This window comes from Silene latifolia, chromosome 10 (assembly GCF_048544455.1).
Source record: "Silene latifolia isolate original U9 population chromosome 10, ASM4854445v1, whole genome shotgun sequence".
In the NCBI taxonomy this organism is placed as follows: Eukaryota; Viridiplantae; Streptophyta; class Magnoliopsida; order Caryophyllales; family Caryophyllaceae; genus Silene; species Silene latifolia.
The window spans coordinates 121,918,360-121,932,166 of NC_133535.1; the positions used below are offsets into that span (position 1 = coordinate 121,918,360).

At 36.1% G+C, this 13,807-nt stretch overlaps 1 protein-coding gene across 1 annotated transcript; it reads left to right on the forward strand.

The window, feature by feature from the left end:
• Positions 1 to 7,593: 7,593 nt before the first annotated feature.
• LOC141608131 (uncharacterized) lies at positions 7,594 to 8,280 on the forward strand. The gene has a single exon (XM_074427486.1). The coding sequence runs from the start codon at positions 7,594 to 7,596 to the stop codon at positions 8,278 to 8,280; it is 687 nt and encodes a 228-aa protein (XP_074283587.1).
• Positions 8,281 to 13,807: the final 5,527 nt, after the last annotated feature.

The window sequence follows — 13,807 nt, forward strand, 5'->3', positions numbered from 1 at the left end:
CAGTCTTTGCGAGTGGGAAGTATTTTTTGTAGAAAGCTAATGCTAGAGATGTCCAATCTGTGACTCCAGCTGCTACCCTATCAAGGTAGCGGTACCAATCTCGCGCCGAATCCTTCAAGGAGTATAAGAACATCATCCCCTTTACTTCATCTTGGGTCACCCCAGCCGGTACAGGTATGGAACAACAGTAGTCTGTGAAAATTTCCATATGCTTCAAAGGATCCTCGTCTGGTAGACCGACAAACTGATTTCGCTCCACTAAATCGATATAGGAGGAACGGAATTCGAAATGACCATGAGTGGGGTGGGCAAATCGTATCCCTTTGGAACATGCTGCACTTGTGGCTGAAGATTATCATATATTGTAGTCATGATCGCAAAACTGAGAGTACTCAAGCCTTCCTCTCAAAAATCTGTCCTCTAACTGTGCAAAAGCAAAACTAGAAGCAAGAGTAAGCAAAGGCCTCAAGGAACCAAAGTTCCTTGAGACAAGAAAATAAACTAAAAATAAAGCAAACGGAATTACACCATCTCCCCGGCAACGGCGCCAAAATTTGATACCCGTCGTAAGGTGTCAAAAATAATATTTATAAATCCGAACTAAGACTATAGATAGTGATAGTAAGGGTCGAACCACAGAGAGACAAGATCAATTCTATTTGCTATTTTTAATCTATTGAAGTAACAATTATGGGGAGGGTTTGTGAATTGGTTTAGAACTAAATTGCAAGTAAAATAAAAAGTGCTGTAAAAAGATGAAAAAAATAGTAGAGAAACAGCTAGAACGATCGGTTAACTATAGTTTCGACGGCATTAATCTAAAGTAGGTCCGATACGGGTACGGTAGTCGGATAAGTGACAGGTCCTCTCGGTCCACTGTCAACAGGAAACGCCATTTCGGCCCGAGTTCCCTCCCTAAATCACACTAACTAACTTTCGCTCTGGTCAGTGTAACTAAGTCTAAAACTTCTATCTCCTTTCGGTCTCAAGAAACTCCTTTCGCCTTTCGGTCTCAAGGGTAGACTAATTATCATAGATTTTAGGTCTATTCTATTCTAATCTCTCGATCTAGGTCTAGAATTCCCAAGTCAATTAACAATTCTCCTTTTGGTCTCCTCATTAAATATAGCAATTAAATAACTATGATAAAGAAATTACCGACCTAAACAATCCTACAACATCCTAAGCCGTCTACACCATAGATCCCCTCACATTCTAGCGAAGGAAATCTAGCTACTCATATTGATGATTGAAATAACAATAAGATGCGTATAAATTAAATAAGAAGACATAGCAATTGAATTGAATAAATCAAAAGGCATAAAACAAATTAACTAAAAGCAATAACTAATAACAACAATTAAACAAGAAAGCAAAAGAGTAATTATTGAAAGATTAAGAGTAGAAATTTGAAATAAAATTGGAAGAAGAAGAAGAAGCAACGAAGAGCCGCCCCAAGCAACATCCAAACAACGTAATGTCTCCAACTGAGTAAAAGAATGATAATCCCCTAGGTCTTAGTAGTCTCTCTTATATATATTAAGAGATATTATTATTTCCTAAATAAATAAAAGATAAGACTAAATACTAAGTCTCGCGCAAACAAATCTCGCTGCAGCATAAACTGGTCGATCGACCACAAGACCTAGTCGATCGACTGAGCATAGCTGAACAGTAGCTTCTAATCTTATTTAAGAATCGCACTCTGGTCGATCGACCATAGGCATCAGTCGATCGACCAAAGGTGCTGTACAGTAGTGCATTCTGACGAATTCTACAGCGCGCAACGATCTTAAAAGAGCTGCCATTTCCTCGTTACTTGGTCAAATCAGGCGTTCTACGCAGCGTTGGAAAGCTAAGAGGATAAGCTTTCAGCTCTAATTAGAATCACTCGATTATCAGCTCTAGAACTTGAGATATAGCCATTTGAAGCAGGCTGCAGTAATGTGAAGCGATTCTTTGGTTGATAACTTCTTGTAACTTGTACGCACCCATGCTTTTACTATCTCCAGGGCCTTGAAACGTGCACCAAGATCATTCCTAAAGCTTTCCCTTCATGTCAAATGCTATGCTAAACACTTTGGGATGGATTTGGCTCATTATCTACTAAATTCCGCAATAATCTGCAATATTACATAAAAAGGCGGAAGTCGACGAAAAGGGGCAAATAGTAGAATAAACCACTAATGATAGACATAAAATGCGTGGAAATAAAGATTTAAAACGTCATATTATAGACACGCATCAGTAACCCACAAAATTCCCTCAGCAAGCAACACGTGTAACAACCACGAAATCCACCCACACAACCATCGCCCCTAAGGTCACGGTGGTCCACGACTAGGTACAAGGTGATAGGGGCAGGTACACGAGCTGGGCACTACCTTGTTCTCCACGGTTTAACAACAACATTCATAATTCTATAAAAACTCTGAACAACCCGGTCAAACCCCCTCTCACTGGTGGTCAACGACATCTCGGGCCTAGTCAATGGCAGGGTCATGGTTGGGTCGGGTCACGGCTAGGTCATGTTGCAATAGCATGGTCATACGGTGGAGTATATGTTAACAAATAAGAGTTTTAAGTAAATTAAGACGGTCTTATGCTGAGACATACCTTAGACCTGAGATTAACTTTATCTTCCTAGAATCCTCAATCTATTCTCTCTCTCACCTTATCAGATTTATGGTAAAATAAAAACTATTGTATGAGGCGAAAGTAGTATTTATAGGGGTTAGGTAGGACAGCTTAGGAAGATGTTAGGAAATAGTCTTATTATAATATATCTTATTATTATTATTATATTATTATCTACCTTACTACTACTACTATTATTATTATTATTATTATTATTATTATTATTTTTATTATTATTATTATTATTATTATTATTATTATTATTATTATTATTAGAAATAAAGGTCTTGTTCTTATTCGGTTTACTCGCCCCAACCCATGTCATCCAAACTCTTTATTATTTATTATTAAATCCCATCTCACTAAAATAATCACTAATTATAAATATAATTTATAAAATACAAAATGTCTCAATCTTGTTATTTCCACCATGACTGAATACAGACCTTGTCACTAAATTATGGGGTATTACAGTCTTCCTCCCTTAAAATGAACTTCGTCCCGAAGTTCACCCCACATAACCATCATACACGAACTTAAATAATAAGAACTCAACAGATGATCACTTTTACCAACAAAATGTCATAAAAGTACCAAAGTATTACATTCTACCCTTCTTAAAAGGAACTTCGTCCTCGAAGTTCAGGCATACTTCTTATAGCCCACAACCTACTCTACTTACACCACTTACATATACTACCCCAAAGTTTTATATCCTTCACATGTTCCAATAGATTACATGATTCTATCCAATACTCTCTCCTCACACACTCAAATACCAACTTCACAAATACTCTATACCATATTCACATGTCCATCCCAATGCTACAACAGAATCCACCACGCTTTAACATTATCCACTTAAGACAACCAAATAACAAATACCAACCATTCAAAATTCCATACTCCGGCATAAAACAAACTAAGCTTATTAAGTACAATTCCCTTCCACTTATTTATAGCATATTCCCTTTCACCACATTTAACTCTCTTAAACCTTTTTCCTTACATTCACTGTATCCACCTCACTAACTGACCATATATCAAGGTAATAAATAACTAAAACGAAAATCCCATGGTAATAACACTCATTATATCTCATGACTTACCTTTTATCGCACTAATTCTCAATCTCACTTCACAACTCATTAATTCAATCCTTAGGGTACAAGATTACTCGCTAAAATAAAGAAAATACTCGTCCTCTACAAGTGTAAATTATTTTACCATAAATCTCGGCGATACACGACCTAAACACAAACTCACTGTCTAACCGTGATTTCTATTTCCACTAATCATGACAATTATCACATTATAGCAAAATAACTACAACTACACATGGTTTCAGGGTATCACAGTCCGCATATCACTAGACATGAATTATTATCTACTTACAAACATTATAAGCATCCAACATCCATGGCATCCAATGAATTATATTAACATGTTTCTATAAATATATAACTTCAATTCAAACCAAAACATCCTTAAGATGATTCATGCACTAATCAGACTATGACAATTTCACACCACAACCATATATCACATGGCCCTAGGCCACCTTTTCAAGGTCACACATTATATTTACCTCAACTCCGCATTCTGCAATAAGCTTAGAAAAAAAAATTCCTAACTTAAAACATCCATAGACCCATATTTAATCAACATTCTTTTAATTTACCCATCTCTCGTTATCCTTCCTCAAGGTGTCCGGTTCAAAACTGAGAGGGCCATGGTACGAATTAACGGATCCTTCTTAACCGCACTAAGAGGGGCACCTAACAGTTTCTACCTGGGGTTCATTTTATTGGACACATCCTACATTCGTTAATGTTCATTAGTTCAGGCCTAAGGATCGTTCGCTCAGATACCACTTTGTAACACCCTCATTTATTCAGGAGCCTTTAGCTAGACATTCCCAAATAAATAGAACTGTTACCATCTCGGTTTACCGAGGTACTGAATAACAAAGTCCAACTCACCAAAGTACTTTAAATTAAAACTTTAATGATTACATGTTTATTACAACTTAATCCAACTTAAAACTTAATATAAAATAATTACAACTCGCAGCGGAAATAAATAAAGTGTATAATTATTCTATGTGATCTAGACTTCAACTATGGTCCAAGTCGAGCTCTCATCCCAATGCTCCCGAGTCAGCTAATCTTTAGTACCTGTCAAATCTGCTCCCCATAAAACGGTTCACCGCAGGTGTTCACGAATACACAGTCAACCACGAGGTTGAGTAGGATAAAATACAATAAAATAACCAATGCCTCATAACTGTCAATATTCCAATCTCAACTGTTCACATGTCATATCTAGACATCAACTATCCACATTATCCATCAGAGACAAAGCCTGGGGCCTTCCAATTATTCACACACGTTATCCACCAAAGACTGGGGCAGTCCAATCATTCACACACATTATCCACCAGAGACTAAGCCTGGGGCAGTCCAATCACCACTCACATTATCCACTAGAGACTAAGCCTGGGGCAGTCCAATTCTCATAAACCATTCCACAAAATAATCGTATAAAATATACACAATTCCAACAACTGACAATATTAATCACTCAATTAACTTAATTAAATAAGCAGTCACAACCAATCATCCTTCCAATAACATCCATCCATAAAACACGGAAAATAGATATAGTTGAGTAGATTATCCTACCTTTTAAGCAAATCCAATTAACGCAGCTAAATCCGATTTAAAAAATTCCTTCAACGAAACCGTCACCTAACAAATATAATAATTATAATTATTAATTACTCTAATATTATGAATCAATTACATCAATTATATAACTAATTATTCAATTAATATGGATTTATTGTAATTCTAATTCCCGACTCACAAAACCCGACACTTAACCCCAACAGTAACAAGCAGACTGGACCCACCATAATTAACTAATCCTTGTAGCATTCCTAACCTCATCGCACGACAACAACACAATACAACACCTACCACCAGCTCCACCACGACTCACCACCACCAGGTCAGCCACCACTCGACTGCTGTCAACAACACCCACAACCCTTACCAGCTACGCCATTACACACGGCTTTAACCGACGTCCTAACCACAATCACCAACAACAAGCAATACCGACATCGAACACTTACCCGACAACTAACACAAACCCCCCATCAAACCACCACACGTACCCCCAATAGCCTCCACCGTGGTCTCCTCTGACCCACGGTGGTGCCACCAATAGAACCCTAGCCAAAAGTCGTGTTCAAGCCGAGGTAAGGTGGTCCTAGGTTCAGCTATTACACGGTTTACTACAAAACCCCCAACAACCAACACCCATCCTGCGTACTTCCTGCCAACCACCCTCCAAGACACCACCTTTGTCCACCCTTACACCACCCCAAACACCGACAACACCACCTGAACCATACCGACCCCGAGTTGGTCCCACACGACTCACGAAAAGGGTAAGTAACCCACAAAATTCCCTCTGCAAGCAACACGTGTAACAACCACGAAATCCACCCACACAACCACCGCCCCTACGGTCACGGTGGTCGACAACTAGGTACAAGGTGATAGGGGCAGGTACACGAGCCGGGCACTACCTTGTTCTCCACGGTTTAACAACAACATTCATAATTCTATAAAAACTCTGAACAACCCGGTCAAACCCCCTCTCACTGGTGGTCAACGGCATCTCGGGCCTAGTCAACGGCAGGGTCATGGTTGGGTCAGGTCACGGCTAGGTCATGTTGCAATAGCATGGTCATACGGTGGAGTATATGTTAACAAATAAGAGTTTTAAGTAAATTAAGACGGTCTTATGCTGAGATATACCTTAGACCTGAGATTGGCTTTATCTTCCTAGAATCCTCCATCTATTCTCTCTCTCTCACCTTATCAGATTTATGGTAAAATAAAAGCTATTGTATGAGGCGAAAGTAGTATTTATAGGGGTTAGGTAGGACAGCTTAGAAAGATGTTAGGAAATAGTCTTATTATAATATATCTTATTATTATTATATTATTATCTACCTTACTATTATTATTATTATTATTATTATTATTATTATTATTATTATTATTATTATTATTATTATTATTATTAGAACCAAAGGTCTTGTTCTTACTCGGTTTACTCGCCCCAACCCATGTCATCCAAACTCTTTATTATTTATTATTAAATCCCATCTCACTAAAATAATCACTAATTATAAATATAATTTATAAAATACAAAATGTCTCAATCTTGTTATTTCCACCATGACTGAATACAGGCCTTGCCACTAAATTACGGGGTATTACACTATTTGGGTTGGTAGAAACTAAGGTTAAGTCTACTCTTTGGAATAAAGTTAGGAATTCTATTTATAGTGGTTGGGCAATTTGCACAAATAATTCTATAGCTGCTGGTGGTAGGATCTGGTTGCTATAGAGTCCTACTCTTTTTTATGTGAATATCCTGGATATTAGTTCCCAAACTATTCATACTAGGGTAACCATCAGAGGGAGCCAAATTGATTTCAGCTTTACTTTAGTTTATGAGTATAATAAATCTGCTGAAAGGGTTGATCTTTGGCAAAGATTGTAGAGGTACAGTCACATGATTCAGGGGCCTTGGATGGTAGGAGGGGATTTTAATAACACTCTCTATCCTAATGAGAGCCTAGGGGGTGCTGAGGTGTCCCTTGCTAATATTAAACCTTTTCTAGATTGCTTACATTAATGTGAATTAACTGATATCAAGGCAATTGAGTCTTTCTTCACATGGAATAACAAGCATGATCTGGAGACTTTAGAGTATAGCAGACTTGATAGGTGTCTTATTAATGGTGATTGGGTGACTGTTTTCCCGGAGTCTTATGCATATTTCATGCCTGAGGGGTCTTTTGATCATTGTCCATGTGTTATTTATCCTCATGGCAAACCAGTCACAAGGAAACCTACTTTTAAGTATTTTAATATGTGGAGGCTTGATGCAAATTTTAGACAGGTGATAAGTGAGGGATGGGAAAAGGAGATTAAAGGGACTCAGATGTTCCAACATGTGTGCAAATTGAAACACTTGAAACATGTTCTAAAGCTTCTGAATATAGGCCCTCTTGGAGATATTGAGAATAAGGTGAAGGTGGCTAAATTGGCTTTGTTCAAAATTCAGGAAGGCCTTGTTTCCAATTCTATGGAACCTACTCTAGTTGCAACTGCAAAGGAACTTTCTGATGAGCTTCTGAATTTGAAAATAGCTTGGCATCTATTTATGGAGCGGAAGGCAAAAGTGGACTGGATTAATATGGGTGATGATAATACTCAATACTTTCATACTCACCTCAAGAATAGAAGAGCGACAAAAAAATTTATTCAAATCCAGGATACTTCTGGGAAGCTTTGTACTACTAGTACAGACATTCAGCAAGCTTTCATCTCCTTTTATGCAGATTTGTTAGGGAGTAGTAAAGCAGTTGATCCAGTTTGTGCCCCTATTATTACTGCTGGCATTTTATTGAATGAGGCTCATCATGACATTTTACTTGCTGAGGTTTCTTCTGATGAGGTTAAAAGGCCTATGTTTGACATTTGTGGCAATAAAGCTCATGGCCCTGATGGGTTTAGCAGTCACTTTTATAAAGATACTTGGGATATCACTGGGTGAATGTCATTAACACTGTGAAAGATTTCTTTGTGTCAGGTAAATTAATTAAACAGGTAAACAATACCTTTCTCACTCTGATCCCTAAGGTAGACTTACCTCAAGATGTGACTCGGTTTCGACCAATTGCTTATTGTAACACCATTTATAAGTGCATCAGTAAGATTTTATGTAGTAGATTGAGTAGTATCTTACCTGATATCATTAGCCCCTCTCAGAGTGCATTTATAAAGGGTAGGGATATTGTTGAGAATATCCTAATTTGTCAAGACTTAGTGAAAATGTACAACAGAAAGGCTGTGTCTCCAAGGGTCATTATGAAGATTGATTTACAGAAAACTTATGACTCCATTGAATGGAGTTTTGTGGAAAACATGTTGAATGCTTTGAATTTTCCTCCCTATTTCACCAATTTGATCCTTGAGTGTGTGACTTCTCCTTCATATTCTTTATCCCTTAATGGTGAATCTTTTGGATATTTTAAAGGGAAAACAGGATTGAGACAAGGAGATCCTTTATCTCCTCTTATTTTTGTCATTTGCATGGAGTATTTGAGCAGAATTCTTGGCAAGATAAAAGATTATGTTAATTTTAGATATCACCCTCTTTGTAGCAGAATCAAACTTAACCACCTAGCTTTTGCTGATGATCTCCTCTTGTTCTGTAGAGGGGATAGAACTTCCATTACTGGGATGCTTAGGGCTTTTCAGTCTTTTTCTAAGGCTTCTGGTTTACATATGAAGAAGGGTAAGTCTAGCATTTACAGTAATGGGGTGGATAAAAGTATTATGGATGAAATTATCAAGTGTACTGGCATGTCTGATGGGTCTCTTCCTTTCAAGTATCTTGGTATCCCTATTGCTTCTAGAAAATTGTCTGTCTTGGAATGTGGAAGTCTGGTTGAAAAGGTGGTTAGCAGAAATCGAACTCTTGGCAGCAGAAAAATGATTTATGCTGGGAGGTTAGTGTTGATTAAAGTAGTTCTGTCTACTTTGCACAATTACTGGGCCATAATTTTTATTCTCCCTACTTTCATTCTCAAGAAAATTGCCCAGATTTGTAGGAATTGCTTATGGACAGGGGTTGATAATGGCCAGGGTAACACTTTGGTAGCATCGGAACAGATCTGTTAGGGGAAGGAATATGGTTGCTTGGGTGTTATAGACATAATAAGATGGAAGAAAGCTGCTCTTGGGAAATATATTTGGTGGATAGCTCAAAAGAAAGACCAACTTTGGGTGAGATAGGTGCACTCTATTTATATCAAAGATGGGGATTGGCACAGTTATCAACCTAAATAGAATGGCAGCTGGGCATGGAGAAAGCTTTGTAGGATCAGAGATCTTATTATGGCTGGTTATGTAGGAGACTAGTGGCTTCAACATCAATAGGATTACATTATTCGTAGTGGCTATGATTGGCTTGGCTCTCCTTGTGTGAAAGTGCCTTGGGCAAAGTTTGTTTGGGATACAGGAGCTCTTTCTAGATAGTGTTTTAATGGATAGCTTGTGATGCATGGTAGATTGCGTACTAGGGATAGGTTGAAGAGAATGGGGGTTATTATTGATGATAACTGTGTATTGTGTGCTACAGCACCTGAGACACACTCTCACCTCTTCTTCGACCGTAATTATAGCCAGAAATGCCTTCAGATTCTGTCTCATAGCTTGGGTTGCCATCTACCTGGGCAGGGCTGGTCTGATTGGTGGACCAGACAGAAATTTCATTCCCAGAGTTTGAAGAATCAGATTGCTGCTGCTCTATTGGCTCTTATCTATACAATCTGGTGGAGTAGGAATCATTGTAGACTAGAAGGCATCCTTATGCGTCCTGAGTTTCTTGTAGCCAGGATTGACAGAGATAGGAAAGCTTGCTTTGTAGCGTAATGATCATGTCTACTGATTTTGTGTCTTTGGTTTTGTAAAACTGTCGAATTATGCTGGCTTTGTTAGCTAGATGAGCTCAAATGTTTGTATCTTGGTTATCTTATTAATATAAGCTTACCTTTTTACCAAAAAAAACATACCAGACCATAAAAGCGAGTTATACTCCCATAATTTTGTGTACATATAAAATTATCCTTATCTCAAATAATTCAAAACACTTCTGAATCATTTTATTGAGATCGAAAATTCCAACGTCTGGATACTCGTTTCAAAAACTTTCTCACTTGCCTAGCACACTCTGATAACGTGAATCTCACGGTGTGTCTGACACAACTTATTGCGTATTTCCATTAAAGAAAACTACATTATTCACGTATACCTGTCAAGTCTCATTTCATGTATGTTGACATGTGCTAGGAGAATCCAAACTCTATATGGTTACAGCACCATCGGGGTATCAACCTAAGTCCAAAACTTTGTAATGATACGTAAAACCATTTTGTATTCATGGCCTCTAGCCACTTTACACCCTTTTTGAGTTGGAGTTCATTATTGTTTCCTTAAAAGTCAAACTTATGTGGGCTTATTCATAGGTGGTATATTCATGACTTTTCATGGATCTTAGCCATCTCCATCAACATTTGATGAGAATTTCTATGAATCTTGATCTTTTCAAGAATATTCCACTCCCACTTTTTCTTTAGATACAACATTCCCATTGAGAATCATTTCAAGTAACAAACTCTTTGTACTTGAATGGGACGTAGAATTGATATCCTACCTGAGGATAATCCCACAAAAACATTTCAAATTTGAGTCTAAATTTCATATTTTTTTTTAAAAAGTTTTAAAGACCTTAAATATTAAGAAAATATTATATAGGAACAATTCCCTTACATATCTTATATGTAATGTATATTCATTGACTTAGATGGAAACAATTTTAAATTGTATACCTAGATAATTTCGAGCGTATAAAATAGCGAGATCTACATGACTCATCATAGATAGAACCATATCAAAATAGGGCTCTTCTTATCTTATAAGACATAACATTTCACAATCATTTAGAAAAAGACTACCATCAAAATAAAATTAGTATGATATTTCCCATTTGGGACGAACCCACCCAGTTATATCTTTGTGACATTCCCAAAATACCACAAACCAATTTTAGTTAGTTATGTCCTATAAGAAAAACATTTTTTTTTCTAATACTCTTACTATGAAACTAAGATTGTCTTCTTAAGACTAGTAGTGAAACAATTTCATTACTATTATGATGATTATAAATATTTGGTTCAAGTTTCCCCATCTCGATCAAATCGAGCGATGATGATTGTCTTCCTAAGTTGACCTTTACTTCAGTCCAAGTCTATTTCAAGTAAACCTTTTAAAAAGTCAGACTAATGTTCATCGTATGAACATATGCATAATTACTGAAAAAAGTAATTATGATGAAGTATTAGAATCTCATTCCTTAACAACATCACTTAATTAATCCACACATATCTGAATATGCGTGACCAAACTAGTCGGTTGCCCTCTTAACAAGTTAGAGGTACGTTACAGTTTTTCCACCATTTAAACAAAATCCACTTGCCGTAGTTGATCCAAATCAACAAGGCCTAGAGTTCCATCATCATGGAACTTCATTGAATGTTTCTTGTTTCTTGGCTCATAAGACAATGTTGTAAGTGCGTGAAACTCGAGTCATAAGACTTGAACCTTTTTTTTTCATGTCATAGATGAGATTGAACAAAACTAAAATTGTCTTAACAAGAAAGAGAATAACAGTTGTTCTTTTATAAAATATTAATTCAATTTATGTCAAAACATGAAAGAATTAACATTTTTCTAACGACAAATGTAAGAATAACTATTATTCAAATAAATCTAGTTTCGAACAATACAACATTCAAATGAATAACTTTTACGCAAAATGCATTTCTTCATTATATACGTAGATCTATTTCATTCTTTATCATTATCCTACTCCACATGACATTACATTCATAGTGTAAATACCATCTTTGATATCTTATACCTTATAGTAGAATATTCGTAGTAACTTTTACCTCTATAACATGCATACTTCATTTAGAAGTCATACTTCAATAATTTTCGCAGATCTTCAAGACATTTCTAAAAGCTATTTTTCCAATGTTATCTGTCATTACAATAATGACGTTAATCACTAAATGATTTCCATACATGTTTAGACATTGATCTTCAAGATGGACTTGACAACGAGTGTCCATTCCACACCATTACCAGTGTCTAAACTTATATCTCAACGTCTCTTTACTGATGAACTCAAAGAACATTAGTTTTTGATTCTTCTTGATATAAAACTCAATTGTCGCTAAGTGAGAAATTTGCTTAAGTTACATGTATCATTCACAATGAATTGAATATAACTTAAGGTAGAACTGAAATAATTTAAATCATCAACCTTTGATGAGAAGGATATCCAATTAATCCAAATTATCAATATAATTATGTCATAAGAATGACATGTGGACTAAGTGGATCATTCCACATATTTTTCTCACTAAACGGGAACAATTCCATTATTTTAAACAATTGACACATATGGTACGAATAGTCATCTTTATGACTTTCGGTATATAGTCTAAACTATACATTAACATTAAGTATGGTTTGATAAAATTTCTTTTGAATAAAAACATCACTTTGCCTAATTGAGAACAATTCTCAAAGAAACCAATCTATGAATTTGAATGATTCAAACCCACTTGAAAAACATGACAACAATGACAAATTACAACTATCAACATATGCAAAACTAAATCGATATATTAATACACTGTTGTTATCTTAACCAATTTAAGACACACAATTTATACGACATTCTTAAACAATTTTAAGATTTACTACACACACAACCCTCGTATGTGCATAGTATCCTAGAATCCCCAATCATATATAACTTGAGTGAGCTTTGGCTCATCGCCCAAATTACACATATCAAGGTAGACATCATATGTCAATCGCACCAAATGCGACTCCTAGTCGTCAGGTAACATTTTATGTGACTTGACTATTTGCCCCAAAGTCCAAAACTGTTTTGATGACCTTGTTAAGTGAACCAAATCTCACGTGTGGGTAATTATTACCCACCTGTTCAACTTATATAGAAGAAGTACTCTACTTTGGCAGACAATACTTCCAACGATATAAGTATTTTACAGTCATCAATTTGGAAGGGCATTACTTAATATTTTAATTGAGGGAATATCGAGTCATACATGACACGAGTCCTAAACATGGCACTAGTTCTCTTAAGAAAAGGGTATAAGGGAACCTAGTCGTTCTAATCAATACATCAGGCTTCAATTAATATTTAAACATCATATGTAAAAATTAATATACAAACATTTGTAAATTAGAACAAGTCAAGTTAAGAACCCAAAAACGATTCATAATTGTTTGTTTTAAACATCTTATGCAAAAATATAATAACATGGGTAGATAATCGTATCATTCAGGGTATATATACAATAAATAAAGATATAAACATAAATCAATGTAACAATGATAACAATCAATCAATAAAATTGATTAAAACCCAAAACCAAATTATGAAAAATCAAAATCATAATTTTTAATCAAAAACAACC